This window comes from Nycticebus coucang, chromosome X (genome assembly GCF_027406575.1).
Source record: "Nycticebus coucang isolate mNycCou1 chromosome X, mNycCou1.pri, whole genome shotgun sequence".
NCBI classification, from domain to species: domain Eukaryota; kingdom Metazoa; phylum Chordata; class Mammalia; order Primates; family Lorisidae; genus Nycticebus; species Nycticebus coucang.
The window spans coordinates 56,281,610-56,300,213 of record NC_069804.1 but is presented as its reverse complement, the minus strand read 5'-3'; the positions used below and the strand labels follow the sequence as shown (position 1 = coordinate 56,300,213).

Sequence of the window (18,604 nt, the reverse complement as noted above, 5' to 3'; positions counted from 1 at the left end):
TGAATGGAGTAAAATTGAAAACATTTCCACTCAGATCAGGAACCAGGCAAGGTTGCTCACTTTCTCCACTGCTTTTTAACATTGTAATGAAAGTCTCTGCCATTGCAATCAGGCAAGAAAAGGTGATCAAGGGTATTCATATAGGATCAGAGGAGATCAAATTTTCACTCTTTGCAGACGATATGATTGTATATCTGGAAAACCCCAGGGAATCAACTTCAAAACTCTTAGAAGTAATCAAGGTATACAGCAGTTTCTCAGGCTACAAAATCAATACTCACAAATTAGTAGCATATATATATATACCAACAATAGTCAAGCTGAAAAAACAGTCAAAGACTCTATTCCTTTTACAGTAATACCAAAGAAAATAAAATATCTGGGAGTGTACCTAACAAAGGACGTGAAAGATCTCTATAAAGAGAACTATGACACTCTGAGAAAAGAAATAGCTGAAGGTGTCAACAAATGGAAAAACATACCATGCTCACAGCTGGGAAGAATCAACATTGTTAAAATGTTCATACTACCCAAAGCAATCTACAGATTTATTGCAATCTCTATTAAAGCACCTCTGTTATACTTTAAAGATCTGTAAAAACTAGTACTTCATTTTATATGGAAACAGAAAAAGCCTCGAATACCCAAGACATTACTCAGAAATAAAAATAAATCAGGTGGAATAGCAGATTCAGACTATACTACCACACCTCAGACTATACTATAAATTCTATAGAGATCGAAACAGCATAGTAAAACAGCATAGTACTGGCACAAAAATAGAGAGGTAGATGTATGGAATAGAATTAAGAACCAAGAGATAAACCCAGATACTTATCGTCATTTGATCTTTCATAAGCCCATCAGAAATATAAACTGGGAGAAAGATTCCCTATTTAACAAATGGTGCAGTGAGAACTGGCTGGCAACTTACAGAATACTGAAACTGGACCCACATCTTTCACCACTAACAAAAATTAACTCTCACTGGATAAAAGATTTAAACTTAAGACATGAAACTATAAAGATTCTTGAAGAGAGTGCACGAGAAACACTTGAAGAAATTGGCCTGGGAGAATACTTTATGAAGAGGACCGTCAGAGCAATTGAAGCAATACCAAAAATACATTACTGGGATCTGATCAAACTAAAAAACTTCTGCACTGCCAAGAACAAAGTAAAGCAAACAGACAGACCTCAGAATGGGAGAGGATATTTGCAGGTTATGCTTCTGACAAAGGTTTGATAACCAGAATCCACAGAGAACTCAAACTTATTAATAAGAGCAAATAATCCCATTTCATTGTGGGCAAGAGACTTCAGCAGAAACTTCTCCGAAGAAAATAGGCACATGGCCTACAGACACATGAAAAAAATGCTCATCATCTTTAATCATCAGAGAAACGGAAATCAAAACCACTTTGAGATACCATCTAAGTCCAGTAAGAGTATCCCACATAAAAAAAAATCCCAAAACCACAGATGTTGGCGTGGATGTGGAGAAAAGGGAACACTTTGGCATTGCTGGTGGGAATGCAAGCTAATATGTTCATTTTGGAAAGAAGTTTGGAGAACACGCAGGGATCTAGAAATAGACCTGCCATTTGATCCTGCAATTCCTCTACCAGGAGTATATCCAAAAGACCAAATCACTTTGCAATAAAGATATTTGCACCAGTTTGTTCACTGCAGCTCAATTCATATTTGTCAAATCATGGAAGAAGCCCAAGTGTCCATTGATCCATTAATGGATTAATAAATTGTGGTATATGGATACCATGGAATACTACGCAGCCTTAAAAAAAGATGGAGACTTTATCTCTTTCATGCTTACACAGATGGACCTGGAACATATTCTCCTTAGTAAAGTATCTCAAGAATGGAAGAAAAAGTATCCAGTGTACTCAGTACTTTTATGAAACCAATTTATATTTGCTCACACTTTCTTATGAAAGCTAGATCACAACTATAGCCCAGGATGAATGAGAGAAATGGAGGGGGAAGGGAGGAGAGGGGGGAGGTTTGATAGAGGGAGGGTAAATGGTGGGACCACACCTATGGAGCATATTGCAAGGGTACAAGTCAAATCTATCAAGTATAGAACATAAATGTCTGAACACAATAATCATGTAAATGAGGTGAAAGCTATATTAATTAGTTTGATGTAAGCACTCCAAATTGTATTAAAAAATGAACACATTGTACCTCACATATGTATAAATGTATTCATGATCTATGTGTATATGACTTAATAAAAGGGAAAAAAAAGAAATAAACAGCAGAAACAAGAAAAAAATAAAATAAATGAAAAGATGAATCAACAGAGAAAATCAACCAAATGTATGAAAAAGAACAAGTAGTTTTTAAAGGGAATACAGTCTGAAGAATAAGACCAACTGTCTACCTATGAAACCATTTCACTGCAAAGAACTAGAATAAATTTTTAAAATTATACCATCTGGTGGCTCATGTCTATAATCCTAGCACTCTGGGAGACCAAGAGGAGAGGATGGCTTGAGCTCAGGATTTCCAGACTAGCCAGAGCAGGAGTGAGATTCCCCTTGTGGCAGTTGTGGCAAAAGCCTGGAGTCCCAGCCAGTAGGGCGGCTGAGGCAACAGAATTGCTTGAACCCAAGAGTTTGATGTTGCTATGAGCTATGACAACACAGCACTATACTCAGGGTGACAGAGTGAGCCTTGGTCTCAAAATAAATAAATGAATAAATAAATGTATGCTCTTCAGTAGCTCATGCCTATAATCCTAGCACTCTAGGAAGAGGAGGCAGTTGGATTGCCTAAACTCAGAAGTTCCAGACCAGCTTGAGCTAGAGCAAGACACCATCTCTAAAAATAACCTGGCACTGATTGCTTGAGCCCAAATGTTGAGGTTGCTGTGAGCTATGATGCCATAGCAATCTACCCAGGGCATCAGAGTGAGAATCTGTTTCAAAAAAAAAAAAAATGTATACTCTCAAAGTACTTAAGAGCACACTGCATGTATGAAAATAAAACACTGTTGGATCCAGAAAGACTAGTTTCGGATGAAAATGCAATTACTTCATTTTTACCATGTAATAAAGGCAGTGAACAGTGTTTTAGTTACTGTTACTTTGGAATCAATTATTCCAAAGGCTACTACTTTAAGAAAGTCTCCCAGAATTAATAAGAAGTAGTTGAAGATAATGAATGAAAACTTAAGACACATGGGGATACAACCAACCACACCATACCCACACCCTCAAAATGAGAGAAAAGGCAGAAGGGTGAAAAGGCCAAAGAAGTAACAGACAAAAATTGTTCTATGCTGAAAGAAGACTGAACTTTTAGACTGGACTCACAATATACTAAAGTAATTAGGTCCTTTCAGGTGAGTGACTAATTAGGTCTAAATTTAAAATAAAGGCAAGTAGCAATTTGCTGACTAGGGGGCTATAAACATACTCAGTTACCCCACAGAATCCTCATCGTTTTATCTTTGAGACTTTCAGAGCGCCCAATCAGGACTCACCTGTCAACCAGAGTTGGGCTGCCTTGCCCAATCAGAACGAAGCAAGTTTCAATCCTTCATTTGCATAAATAGATCTGATTAGGAGCCTATGAAGGAACTATTGCTATAAAACCCCAGCCTGTTCCCTCTTTTGTGGAAACATTTTTTTTTTTTCCAAATCGATATATGGCTACAAAAAATTAGGTTACATTGTTAGGCAAAAAAGTCTAAGTTTTAATTGAGCCCTTAACCCAGTAGGTGTGCCATATATCCCTACACTGAACCTGTTAGGTGAGAGCACACCAAATCTTCTCCCTCCTTCCCTTTCTCCCCACTTGAATTTAACTGTACATAGGCAAGATCACAAAGGCCCAAACCCGCTTGTCTTCCTTATACACTATAGGCCTGCATCTCTCCAGTTTGCAAACTGTTCACTGGGATAAAGTCTCTTTCCTCCAAATTCCTTTCTCAGAGAACATTTGTTTACATTATATGCATACATACAAACACAAATATATACACGTATACACATTGTAAACACATACTAATTTGCTGTTAAAAATGTGTATGGGGCGGTGCCTGTGGCTCAAGGAGTAGGGCACCGGTCCCACATGCCAGAGGTGCCAGGTTCAAACCCAGCCCCGGCCAAAAACCACACACACACACACAAAAAAAAATGTGTATGGGGCAGTGAGGTTAAGGCAGGATAGCAGGAGTGAAGTAATTCCAGGAGAAATTGTACAGAATGGGTATTTATCACACGGCTGTTAGACTTTGATAAATTAGACAGATAAAATAAATCAGCACATGAATTACATAATTATTAATCTAAAATTGGTATAATGACCTTCTTAATCTAAAAGAATTAAGTTCTTCAGTGAGTCATTTATAAAAATGTATTTAACTGAAACCATGAAGAAAACCTTATTAACTTTAAAAATGCAGAAATTATCATTCAGGTCACTTTCTTTTCTTTATACAATAAATCCAGAAATTAACAATAAAAGGATAAATTAAACAAAGAAAAAAAGTATTTTTTAAAAAGTTGGGAAGCAGGAAAGCACTATAAAACAACCACAAAAACCCTAGATCAAAGAGGAAATGAAAACTGCTGTTGCAGATTATTGAGAAAATTCAAGATAGTTACATCACAATTTTTCAAAACTAATGGGATATAGTCAGACCTAAGAGTAAAACGTATAGCTTTGGCACTTTTGTTATGAAGTTAGGAATATTTAAAATAGACTAAGCAAGGTGAACACCTGGGAGCCAGAGCGTGGGGCCGCGGGTGTGTGCATTAACTGCCAGGAGGCACGTGCCCGCTGCTCAGTAAACTGCTGTAACAGCACATAAGGCTCCTCTTTGAGAAAGGTGAAGATAAATAGCTCCTGGAAACCATTTGCCTTCATATAAACATAAATCTATTGAAAGGATTCCAGACTTCAAAACCTTGTTTTCTGACTGGCAGATTACAAAAGATCATATAACACAGACCAATCTCTTCACCAGAAGCTTTGAGGATGCCCTGGGCTTTGAATATATAATATTCTATAATGATGTTGAGAAAAGGATGGTTTTCTTGTTTCAAGAAGGTCCTTACCTCAAAGGAACACCTGGATTCCTTCATGGAGGTGCCATTGCTGCCATGATGGATCCTACTCTTGGTATGACTGCTATTACTAGGGGAATTATTATTACTACCAATTTCAACATCAATTTTAAAAGACCTATACCTCTTTGTTCTATTGTAATAAATAGCCAAATTGGTAAAGTTGAAAGAAGGAGACTTTTTGTTTCCTGTGATGTTCAAAGTGTTAATGAGAAGACCCTACACTCAGAGGCAACAAGCTTATTTATAAAGCTGGATCCTGAAGAGGGATGGAGGGAGGGGGGTGGGGCCTTAGTGTGTGTCACACTTTATGGGGGCAAGACATGATTGCAAGAGGGACTTTACCTAACAATTGCAATCAGTGTAACTGGCTTATTGTACCCTGAATGAATCCCCAACAATAAAAAAAAAAAAAAAAAAAAAAAAAAAGCTGGATCCTGGAAATAGTCTGACATAAAAGAGCTGCTGGTGAATTCCATGCTGTTCTGCAGAAAGCCATCCCTCCTCCAGAAGCTATTATCCCCTCTACTACTCTACTAACCCACTGCTGAATCCTCCATAAGAAAAATCCTGCTAAAACTGACCCTCCTAAACAGTCTCCTGAATAAAACTCCAGGAACTCAGTTTCCGCTTTCTAAACATTTTAACACAAAAACATTCCCTGTGAAAGTATCAGCAATACTTTCTGTCTTCTAAGGATATGTGTCTGGTTCTTCTGAGATTTAAATGAGCTCTTTAAAGTTGGACAAGCACGATATTTGTCCCATTGCAAACTGGAGAAAAAATTAGTGTTGAAACTTTTGTTTTGTTTTTCAGACAAAGTCTCACTCCATTGCCCAGGCTAGAGGACTGTGGTGTCATCATAGTTTGTGGCAACCTCAAACTCCTGTGTTCAAGCAATCCTCTTGACTCGGCCTCCTGAGTAGCTGGGACTACAGCCATGCACCATCACACCAGGCCAATTTTTCTATTTTTTGCAGAGACAGAGTGTCACTCTTGCTCAGGCCGGTCTCAAACTCCTGAGCTCAAGTGATCCTCCCACCTCAGCCTCCCAAAGAGCTAGGATTTCAGTTGTGAGCCACCATGCCTGGCCCTGCGTTGAAACTTTTACTGAAACATGGAAATGCTAAAGACCCAAATAAAGGAATAAGCATGCAGGTGTGTTATGTCACCATGCGTGTGTGCATATACACACATATGGTAAGTTCCAAACCTAGTTTTGTTGTACCTGAACAAATCTTTTTGGTCAGAATAGGAAACACAACTAATTTCTATAAGAATAAATACCTCAGATCTGTTGTCTGGGATTCTGAATATTAAACCACTTAAAAAATAATAAAATATATAAAATTAGACTATTCAATAAAAGAAGCTAGGAAAAACAACAAAATAAAAAATATATGTTAAATAAATTTTAAAAACAGAAAAATTATTTATTTACTCATGAGTTGGTTCTTTGAAACAAAGAACCCACAGAATTGAAAAAAATAAAAATAAAAACTCCTGTGAGGAAAACTGAGTATGTACGTGTACATGTACATGTATGGGAGTACCTGTGAGGAAGATATTTCATACACATTGTGAGAAAATAAATCATTAGAAAGGATTATAAAGGAATGTCATAAGGCAGGGCACCATGGCTCACGCCTGTAATCCCAATACTCTGTCAGTTTGAGGTGAGTGGATTGCTTGAGCTCAGGAGACCAGCCTAAGCAAGAGTGAGACTCTATCTTTACTAAAAATAGAAAAATTAGCCAGGCACAGTTTTGGGCACCTGTAGTCCCACCTTAAACCCAAGAGTTTGAGGTTGCTGTGAGCTATAACACCATGGCACTCTACCAGAGCAAGAGGGTTAGAGTCTGTCTCAAAAAAAAAAAAATCATGTATAATCTATAATAATAACTGAAAATATCTATAAAATGGATAATTTGTAGGAAAGTATAAACTACTAAACTGTTTCAAGAAGAGTAAGAAACCTAACTAGGCCAGTAACCATTGATATTATTAGAAAAAGTTCTCAATCACATGCATCCAACAATCCCATATATCACTGGGAAAGAGACATGAATAGAATCTTCTCTAAAGAAGACAGATGAATGAATGGCTAACAAACATATGAAAAAAATGCTCATAGTCCCTAGTCATCGGAGAAATGCAAATCAAAACTACCCTGAGATATCAACTTACCCTAGGGAGAATGGCCCACATCACAAAGTCTCAAAGCTGCAGATGCTGGCGTGGACTTGGAGAGAAAGGAACACTTTTACACTGCTAGTGAGACTGCAAACTAATACAACCTTTTTGGAAGGAAGTATGGAGAATCCTCAAAGAACTCAAACTAGACCTCCCATTTAATCCTGCCATCCCATTACTAGGCATCTACCCAGAAGGGAAAAAAAAAATCCTTTTATCATACGGACATTTGCACTAGACTGTTTAGCATAGCTCAATTTACAATTGCCAAAATGTGGAAACAGCCTAAATGCCCAGCAACCCAGAAATGGATTAACAAGCTGTGGTATATGTATACCATGGAATACTATTCAACCACTAAAAGAGATGGAGACTTTTTACATCTTTTGTATTAACCTGGATGGAGGTGGAACACATTTTTCTTAGTAAAGCATCACGCGAATGGAGACACAAGAATCCAATGTACTTAACTCTAATATGAAGGCAATAGATGAACTAATACAGGGGGGAGGTTGGGGAATGAGCAAGTGGGGAGAGGGGAGGAGAGAGGGGGATGGAGGTCAGGGTGTATGGCACAACCTCTTGGGGGTGGGACACAACTATAAGAAGGACTTTAACAAATGCAATCCAGGTGGTAGAGATATTTTTCTGTTATCCACTTATTTCCTATCCCTACTTCTGGTTTCATGCCATCTGGGAATTTGATGAGTAGATCTTTTCTGTTTTTATATAACTAACAAGAATGTCATTCAGAAAGAAGTTCAATGGCAGTCAATTTGAAATCTCTTTCTAGCTTGATAATGGTTAGCAATCTTTGGGTTTTATATCACTCATTTGAGATGTACCCAAACTCTATTATCCAATTTACTATTATCTATCACTTCCATTAGATTAGAGATATTTTAATGCTTTGCTGATATCCAAATATACCGTGTCTAACACATTTTCCTGTTCTGTCACTTCAAAATGAACCTGAATCACTCCTCTGGTACTTAGTAATAGATATAAAACTATATTACCTTTTCTTCTTAATTATATAGTAAAATTCTGCTGGACACAGACTGACTATGCCTTGTGTTTCTTTGTAAGCTCCCTAGTAAATCATTCAATTTTATTAATTTGACAAATATTATTGACTACCTACTATGTGCCAGGTACTATTCTGGGCTCTCACTCCTTAGCATAAAATAATAAATATTTATAGCAGTATTATTTCCACGTCCAACCCTGGACAAACAACTGCCTACCATGTTGTCCTTCTTATGACTCATCCCACCCAAAGCTTAGAAGACTTTGTCACTAACCCCAATCCAAATCACTAGATACACATTTACAAAACTTTAAGAATAATAAAACTACCATACCATCACTGATTTTTCTAGAAATACTGTCTCCTTCCACTGAGTTCTCATAGTATTTTATTTATAATATTTTTAGAGTACTTAGTATATTCCACTTTGATTTATACTTATTTTCTATTTATCTTATCTCCTAAATCATAACCTCCTTGAAGGCAGGGACCATAACAATTCTTTCAACTCTATAGACTCAGTAAATGTTTACCATGTTTTTGCCTGGCAGTGCTGAATGATTAACCAAGAAAGAGTAGTACCTCCTTAAGGCAGCAGTTCTCAGGCTTACCTGTACCTCCACCAACCAGTCCACAAGAATGGCCCTCATGGTACTGTTGATTTCAGTCTGCCTGTCCATGTATTTTCTAAGTATGAAGTTTTCCTGGCAGTAGTTAAGAAAGAAATGTTAATAAACTCTTCTTGTAGTTCAAAATTATAACTTAACAATTAATTTTTCTCACAATTCTAACTCACTATTTTCAGTTGGTATCAGATAGGGGCAAATCAAAGTATCCTTTTCCAGGCAAGGTCCAGTTATCCTTGGGAAATAGGCACATATTATATTCAAGTGTCAGAGTGGATATTGAGGAGTCCAGGAGGAATAAGGGCAGAAACACACCTATGGCTACAGATGAATGCCAGAAAGGTTCTTTCCCTTCTTTGCAGTTCAATCTAAAGCATAATACCACACTATGTAGAACAGTGCTCCTCAAACTTTAACATACATATGTACCACTTGGGCATGTTATAAAACTTTAGACTCTGGTTTAGAAGATCTAGTATGGGGCTAGATTTTTGCATTTCTAACAAGATCCCAAGTGAACTGATACTGCTAAGCCAAGGATTATACTTTGAGGATAACAAAGTTATCTCTTACTTCTTCCAAGGTATACTAGAAAAAGTGTAGGCTTTGAAGCCAGGCAGTTAACCAATCATACTCTCTCTAGAAAGAATATGGGACATTCACGCACCCTCTTCTATGTAGCCTACTAAAAATTCTAGCTGACAGATAATCCTGGTCCCATGGTTTCAAGAAAAAAAACTTCACCAGGTTGGATAGCTGAAACAAAGGGTATGATTCTACACATAATGACAGAAACATGCATACGTAGGTAGAGAAAAAAGATCTCTAAGAACTAACACTAGGAGACTACTTGACCACGTTTATGTCTGAGACTGTTTTCTTAGCAAGTAGAGTGGCAAGAATATGGTCTCCAAAGTAATCAGATTTTAGTCCATATCCCAGCTCTGGGATACCAGTTATGACTTTAGGCAATTTCCCCATCTGTAAAAGGGATAATAATATCTACTCATCATGAAGTTATTGAGAGAATTAAGCAAGATAATAACTATAAATCCCTTAGTACAATGTCCAACTCATAGTTAGCTACCAATAGATATTAGTTTTCAAATTGCATGCTGGCAGATGGAATGATGAGGAAATGAGAACTAGAAATCATCACCTACTTCCCAGCCACCTACAAACCTCTCTCTCCTTCATGTAAATGAAGATATCCTTGGCATATATTGAGTTATCAATATCTTCCAGTAGGGGAGACATCTGCTTGGAAATCACCAAAAAAAAAAAAAAAAAAAACACACATTAGGAGGAGAATAATTCCAAGACTTAGCCCCCACACATCAGGGATAACTACTTTCTCCCTGCCGTCATCTTCTGCTAAGGTTTCTCAAGCTTCATATATCCTAGGCTATGAGAGCGCCCCTTGACCTTACAATCCTCAACTACCTACTGATCAAGAAATGCCTAGTCTTCCTTATACATGCCTACTCTGTTAGGGACAAGGCAGCCTTTTTACAGGTAAGCTCAAAACTCTCCAAGAGGCTCAGCACCTGTAGCTCAGCGGCTAGAGCACCAACCACATACACTGGAGCTGGTGGGTTCGAATCCAGCCCAGGCCTGCCAAACAATGACAACCAAAAAACAGCTGGGCATTGCGGCAGGCACCTGTAGTCCTAGCTACTTGGCAGACTGAGGCAAGAGAATCACTTAAGTCCAAGAGTTTGAGGTTGCTGTGAGCTGTGACGCCGTGATACTCTACCAAGGGTAACAGTTAGACTGTCTCAAAAAAAAACTCTACAAGAAAGATATTTCTTATTTTATCTATGTAACCTGTCTTCTTAGGTCCGCTATTATGTCCCTTATGTCTCAATGCTTTTATCTGGACCAAATCATCTTCTTGGTAGCCTTTTTCTCCCTTCTACACCTTTACCCAGGTTATTTTGCCTAAAGGTAGGATATTTATCCTCCTGCTTGCTAAATCACATTCCTTCATTCTTCAAAATTATAAATTAAAAACCACCTTCCTTGGGAGATGCCCTGGTGAATTTTGCCCATCTTTGACTGAAGCCCACTATGATGCAATTACTTAGGCATTTTTCTGAAATTATTTAACTTGTATTACAAAGCCCAAGTATATAGTACAATATTTCAGACCCTTGTGGGTATTTCTGGAATAAATACTTTCTGATTGCTTAGATCTATCACTATGCCAATAAGAAAGTCAAGAGATTCTAGAAGGCCAACTTGATTTAAGAGAAAAGTGCCAAAGACCCTGGTAAGTTTATCCTATATCATGGTTAACCTCAGGCTACAAAAGGTGAAAATAAGTGATTCTGCATCACCTATCATTAAATAGGTGAGATAAGAAATATCATCCTCTGGCTAGACAGAGGGATCTCTCTGATAAGTTAATATCTACCCTGTTTCCCCGAAAATAAGACGTCCTCCAAAAATAAGACCTACTTACAGGAAAGATAAGACATCCCCTGAAAATAAGACCTAGCGCACCTTTGGCAGCACACCTTAAAATAAGACACTGTCTTATTTTCGGGAAAACAGGGTATGGCTTAATAGCTCAGGAAGGCAAAAAATAAAAAATAAAACAACAAAAAAAATAACCTCTTTGCCTGCAGCTACCTCCAGGACAACAAAGAACATTTCATCTAATTTAAGAAAAAGAGACAAATACCTCCTTTGGTGTTCTTGGTGTTCTCTCACCCTGTGGTGAGAAAAGTTTATTGGAACCAAATTCACATGTGCTAGACTTGCTGGTGGTACTGCACTTGCCCACACTGGACATGGTAGCAGTGCTGGACTTTCCTGTTCTGTATTCAGGGGCAATGATAGATACCTGTGGGCTGGTATCAACTTGGGAGATCAATGTTTTGAGAAAGGTATCTTCCTTTTGAGTGGGATTTTCATCCAAGGTCAATGGCTCTTTGAAAGACAACTCCTTCCCAATGGTAGATTTCTCACTCAAAGGTAATATCTTTGTCAAAAGGAATGCTTCGGTGAAGGTAGGCTTCTCCTGCAAGGCTAAGGGCTCCTTGAAGAGGGCTTCCTTCTCAATGCTGGGCTTCTCCTGCAAGGCCAAGGGCTCCTTGAGGAGAATCTCTTCCTCCATTGTAGACTTCTCCTGTAAGACAAAATTCTCCTTAAAGAGTGTCTCTTTCTCAATGCTGGGCTTCTCCCACATGGCCATGGGCTCCTTCAGGGTTGCTTCCTCCTCAATTGTTGGCTTCTCCTGCAAAGCTAAAGGCTCCTTGAAGCAGGTCTCCTCAATGCTGGGCTGTTCCTGTAAGGCCAAAGGCTCCTTAAAGTGAGCCTCTGTGTCAGTGGTGGGCTCCTTGAAGATAGCCTCCTCCTCAACACTGGGCTTCTCCTGCATAACAAAGGGCTCCTTGAAGAGGGCCTCCTTCTTAATGATGGGATACTTCTGTAAGGCCAGTGGTTGTTTAATAAGAGACTCCTCATCAGTAGTGATGTTCTCATGCAAGGCCAACTGCTTCTTTAAGAGGAATACCTCCTCCTGGGCAGTGGGCTTCTTCTTTAAAGATAATTGCTCCTCTGTCCTTTTTACTGCCTCAGTGGAGGGTTCCTGCCTCAGAACCAAGAGCTTCTTGAAAGGGAATTTCTCTTCAATGGTGCTTTTCTCCTGTAAGGCCAACAGGTTCTTCAAGGAATCTTCTTTGGTATCAGTCTTCGCTTGCAAGACCAATGTCTTCTGGAAGAAAGACTCATCTTTGTTGGTAGGCTTAACATGCAATGAAAATAGCTCCTGAAAGCGGAATTCCTCCTCAGTGTCAGGCTTCTCTTTCAAGGTCAATAGTTCCTTAATATATGATTTTTCTTCAGTGGTAGCCTCCTGCAAGGCCAACAACTCTTTTGAGAGGGAAACCCCCTGCAGAATAGTGTGCTTCTCTTTCAGCCCAGATGGCTCATGAAAGAGGAACTCCTCTTCAGTTGTAGGTTTCTTCTTAAAGGACAACAGCTCCTTATAAAGTGATTCTTCTTTAGTGGTAGTCTTCTGCAAGATCAGTGGCTTCTTTAAGATAAACACTTTCCCCTGAGTAATTTTCTTCTTCTCTAAAGACAATTGTCTGTTGGTGAGGATTGCCTCCTCAGTTGTAGGATTCTTTCTAAATGACATTGGCTCCATAAAGAAGGAATTCTTATCTTCTCCAGTCACATCCTGTGAGTCCAACAGCTCTTGCCAGGTAGACGTCATTACTTGAGTGGTACACTCTTTCTTCTTTAAAGAAACTTTTTCTTCTCTAAAGGAAAATGGCTCCTTAGTAAGTGACTTTTCTCCAGAGGTGGTCTTCTGCAATTTTAGTGACTTCTTCAAGCAAGACATTGTCCCCTGAGTGGTGTGCTCCTTTTTTAAAGGTAAAGGCTTCCTAGTGGAGGTTGTATCCTCAAAGGTATGCTTTTTCTTAAAAACCAATGCCTCCTTAAAAAGTGATTCCTCCTTAGTGGGAGAATTTTGCAAGGTAGACACCTTCCCCTGAGTGGTATGCTTCTCCGGCAATAGAGATGGCTTCTGATGAAAGGACTCTCCCTCAGTAGCAGGCTTCCTCTTAAAGGACAATGGCTTCTTCATGAGTGACTTTTCTCCAGAGACTGTCTTCTGCAATACTAGTGGATTCTTCAAGTAGTACATCTTCCCATGAGTAGTAGCTTTCTTCTTTTTTAAAGGTAATGGCTTCTTTGTGGGAGCAGACTCCTTGATAGTATGCTGCTTCTTAAAGGAAACTATCCCCCAAACAAGATTATCTTCACTGTTGATAGTTCCCTGCAATCCCCATGGCTTCTTCAAGAGGTCTACCTCTCCCTGAGTGATGTGCTTCCCTTGCAACGGAGATGGCTCCTGGATAAAAGACTCCTCAGCTGTAGGCTTCTTTTTAACAGACAATGGATTTGTAGTGAGTGACTTCTCTCCAGAGGTAGTCTTCTGCAATACTATTGTCTTCTTTAAGTGGGAAATCTTACTCTGAGTTATGCACTTCTTCTTTAAATATAATGGCCTCATGGGGGCCTCCTCAGTGGTAGCCTTCTTCTTAAAGGCCAGTAACTCCTTAATAAGGGAATCCTCTTTAAAGTTCGTCCTTTCCTGCAAGGCCAATGATTTCTTTAAGATGGGCATTTCCTGTTCAGTGATATCTTTCTCTTGCAAATCAGATGGCTCCTGGAAAAGGGACTCCTCAGTGGTAGGCTCCTTAAGGAACAATGCCTCCTTCATAAGTGACTTCTCTCCAGAGGTGGTCTTCTGCAATACTAGTGGCTTCAAGCAAGGTATCAACCCCTGAGTAGTACATTTATTTTTCTTTAATAATAATAGCTTCTTGGTGGGGTTTGACTGCTCAGTTTTAGGCTTCTTCCTAAAATTCATTGACTCCATAAAGAAGGAATCCTCTTCAACACTGATGTCCTGCAATGCTAGCAACTCTTCCAGACAAGACTGCTTTCCCTGATATGTTGTGTACATCTTCTTGTTTAAGGATAATGTCCCCTTGGTGATGGGAGCCTCCTCAGTTTTATTTTTTTTCCTAGAAGTCACTGGTTCTATGACAATCTTATCATCTTTGTCAGTCTCTTCCTGCAAGGATTGTGGGTTCACTAATAAGGATACCTCTTCATGACATATGTGCTTCTTTAAAGATAATGACTTCTTGATGAAGGCTGTCTCTTCAGTAGTGGCTTCCTCTTTAAAAATTAATGGCTTTGTGAAAGGAGATGCCTTCTCAGTAGTGGGTGTTTTAGAGATGGTGGATATCTCCAGAATAAGTGGTTGCTCCATGTTGTTCGGTACCAAGGGGGTAGAGGACATTAGTGGTGAGGGCTTTGGTTTATACCTATAAAAGAAACAATGTCTGAGTAAGAAAAATGTAGTTCCCAGGATCCTAATCTACCAACTCATTTTGTTGCTATACTTACTAAAAGTATGCAAGGGGAAAGGACTTCAAACCCAAAAGACAGGTAAAGGGTACAGGTTAAAAAAAAAAAAAAATCAGTGGGTACCATGACAGTAGAGGATAAAAAAAAAAAAAAATCAGTGGGTACCATGCTGAATCAGGTAAGTAGCACACTATATAGTTTCTAAGGCCTACAAATTTTTTCCCCTGAAATCCATGTTATGCTTTCTCACATATGATTACCTTCATTTACATTCAAAAGATATTATAATAATTACTACACTGATGGGCAGCACCTGTGGCTCAGTGAGTAGGGCGCCGGCCCCATATACCGAGGGTAGTGGATTCAAACACAGCCCCGGCCAAACTGCAACAAAAAAATAGCCGGGCCTTGTGGTGGGTGCCTGTAGTCCCAGCTGCTCGGGAGGCTGAGGCAAGAGAATCACATAAGCCCAGGAGCTGGAAGTTGCCGTGAGCCGTGTGACGCCACGGCACTCTACCGAGGGCAGTAAAGTGAGACTCTGTCTCTACAAAAAAAATAAATAAATAAAAAAATAAAAATAATTACTACACTGCATGAATTATCTACTTATACATCTGTCTCCCTTACTAGCTGCATTTTTTTTCTTCATGTATCACCATCAGGCATCCAGTAACATACAGGATGAAATTAATATTATTTGAAGGCTAATGAGAGAGGCAGGCTAGTAATTAACATTGGTATTATCTAACCACATTTGCTTCTCTTTGGGTTATTCAGGAGTCACTTTCTAACTGGAAGTAGTAAAAAGACCAAAATAAAAGTTTGTCATATGTACAGATGCAAAGCTTTGTTTTGAATAGGATTTCATATCCAATTACAGTGACTAACCTAGTGAGACCAAATTATTGGAAGACTAGAAATCAGAATAAGAAAAGAGAGAGAATTGAAGGCAAATATAATCACCAATCTGAATAGGAAGTGTAAGTACTTACTGAAGACCAGATATCATATGATTCAGTTTATATGAAACATCCAGGACACACATATCCATAGAGGCATATCCACAATAGAAAATAGATTAGTGTTTACCTGAGGCTGAAATAGTGGCAGGAGGCAGAAAGGAATACTGGGAAAGGAAAGGAACTCCAAATAGGTCTGGGTTTTTTTATTTTTGGGTGGGGAGTTTCAAAAGTTCTAAAACTAGATTGTGGTGAAGGCTGTATAACTAGAATAAAAACCACTGAGCCCGGCATGTTGGCTCATGTCTGTAATCCCAGCTACTCAGAAGGATGAGGGGGAAGATCACTTGAGGCCAGGAGTTTGAGGTTGCAATAAACTATGATCTGACCACTGTACTCCAGCCTGGGCAACAGAGTAAGACCCTATTTCTAAAAAACAAAAACACTAAATTGTTAAAAAAAGAGAGAGAGCAAGAGCGAGAGAGAGCGCGAGTGAGCCTCAAAAGGTTCTGCCTGACCAGATGTGTTCCAGGTCCTTCCTGACAAGAACTTATAGAGGTAGTCTTCAGATTGGTCTAGTTATGGTACAAACATACATTATGGAGCTGGACTGCCTAGATTCAAATTATGGCTCTTCCATTTACTAGCTGGGTTACCTTAGGAAAGTTAACTCTGTGCTTCAGTTTTTCACCTATAAAATTATGATCATAATAATACTTCCTTCACAGGCTTATTGTGATGATTCAACAAATTAAGATGCTTAAAAACACTTGAAAGAATGTCATGAACAACTGCATAATTGAATAAATTAGATAATTTAAATTAAATAGACAGATTTCTAGAAAGATACAAACCACCAAAACTCATTCAAGAAAAAAAAATCTAAATAGACGTATAAAAATATATTGAATAATGAAAAACTACTCATAAAGAAAAGTTCAGGCCCAGATGGCCTCATTGGTAGAATGGCCTCATTCTACCAAACATTTAAAGAATAATTAATACCAGTTTTTCATGGACTCTCCCAAGAAATAAGAAAAACTGGACCCATTTCCAACCCATTCTACGAAACCATTATTACCCTGACATCAAAAACATGCATTACTAGAAAACTACAGACCAACACCTCTTATGAATATAGACATAAGAGTTCGCAACAAAATACTAGCAAACCAAATCTAGCAACACATAAAAAGATCATACACCATAATCAAGTGGGATACACCCCAGGAGTGCAAGATTAGTTTAACATCAAAAACTGAATTAATGTACCCTACCATATTAATGGGATAAAAAAAAAAATCTACATCATCATCTCAATAGATCCAAGAAAATCATTTGACAAAATCAACACTCTTTCATGATAAAAAGCACTCAACTAGGAACAGAAAGGAGATTCTTCAACATGATAAAGGGCATCTGTGAAAAACTCAAAACTAACATCATACTTAATAGTGAAAAGACTATTTCCCCCTCTAATAAGGGAGAAGACAAGCATATCCAACTCTTTATACTTTTATTGAACTATAAATTCTAGCCAGGGAAACTAGGCAAAAAAATTAAATAAAAGATCAATACACAATAATCAAATGTGTTTTTATGAACTTACAATGAGAAATCTGAAAACAATATCAAGGAAATAATTCCATTTCTAATAGCATCAAGAATAAAATGCTTAAAAATGAATTTAATAAAACAAACACAAAACTTACACTCTGAAAATTGCAAAAACTGTTGAAGGAAATAAAACACACCTAAATGGAAATATGCCTTATGTTCATAAATTGGAAGATTTAGTATTATTAAGATATCAATACTTCCCAATTCAATTTTGCAGTTTGAAAGCAATTTCTACAAGAATTCCAGCTGGTTTAGTTGTAGAAATTGACAAGATTTAAAAATGTATGTGGAATTTCAAGGAACCCAGAATAGCCAAAACAGTCCTGAAAAAGAAGAACAATGTTGAAGGAGACAAGATGGCTGACTGAAGCCAGCTTTCCACAGAGGCTCCCGTTCAGAAGGAGAGTTAAAGGACAAAAATTCAGCAAGTAACCTGGTGGATTTGAGCTGCACTAAGAGAGAAGGTTGTAGAACGCACGTCACCCCGCTGAGGCGAGCTGCGACCACAAGGATACAAACAAAAGGTACAAAATCCATCACCAAGCGGACGAGAGTCCCCTCCCCCATGAGAACAGCTCAGAGTGCCCCACAAACAACCGGGCAGAGTTCAAAGGTCCTCCCACTATACTCCACAGGAGAGACCCTCTAAAAACTGGACCTACCTCCCCTACTAGGGTGCCACGGCGTCCTCCTGCCAGGCATAAAACTGTATAAATTGTATATGGTCTCTACCTGGAATTCTGACCTCCCAGCGCTCTCCTTCGCTCACACTGGGGTCTGGAGGCCAGTCCAGGTCGGTCAGCGGAGAGGGGACTGCACCAGAGTGGCAGTTCCCTGAGGCACAGTGCGACAGCCGTCTTTTGGTGATAATACGGCCAGGCATAAAACTCTCTAAAGCTGTGTGTGTTCTCTGCCCGCAACCCCAGGCTTCCAGCGCTCCCTGCGCTCCCCTCTGCTCTCGCTCAAAGGTCTGGAGACCTGTCCCCCAGCGGTCCAGACTCTTGGGCGATTGCTTGAGGGGTGTAGACAGTGCAGGGCTGCAGCCTGTGGGTGCAGACTCTGGGGTACGGAGCGGAGAGAGGACGATTGGCCAGAGGGGAGCTACACCGGAGCAACGGTTGCCTGAGCCATAAGGCAGCAGCCCTCTTTTGCTAGCAATACGGCTCACTACAGAATATTCTGAAG

At 39.1% G+C, this 18,604-nt stretch overlaps 1 protein-coding gene across 1 annotated transcript in view; it reads right to left on the bottom strand.

Moving 5' to 3' along the window:
• The window catches only part of CCNB3 (cyclin B3), a 63,747-nt gene that overhangs the window by 25,822 nt on the left and 19,321 nt on the right, over positions 1-18,604 (bottom strand). The window contains exons 5-7 of the mRNA XM_053579775.1: positions 11,632-14,797; positions 10,128-10,202; positions 8,931-9,023 (exon numbers count right to left, since the gene is read on the bottom strand). Coding sequence (XP_053435750.1) covers positions 8,931-9,023; positions 10,128-10,202; positions 11,632-14,797 — 3,334 coding nt within the window. The remainder of the gene's footprint in view (positions 1-8,930; positions 9,024-10,127; positions 10,203-11,631; positions 14,798-18,604) is intronic.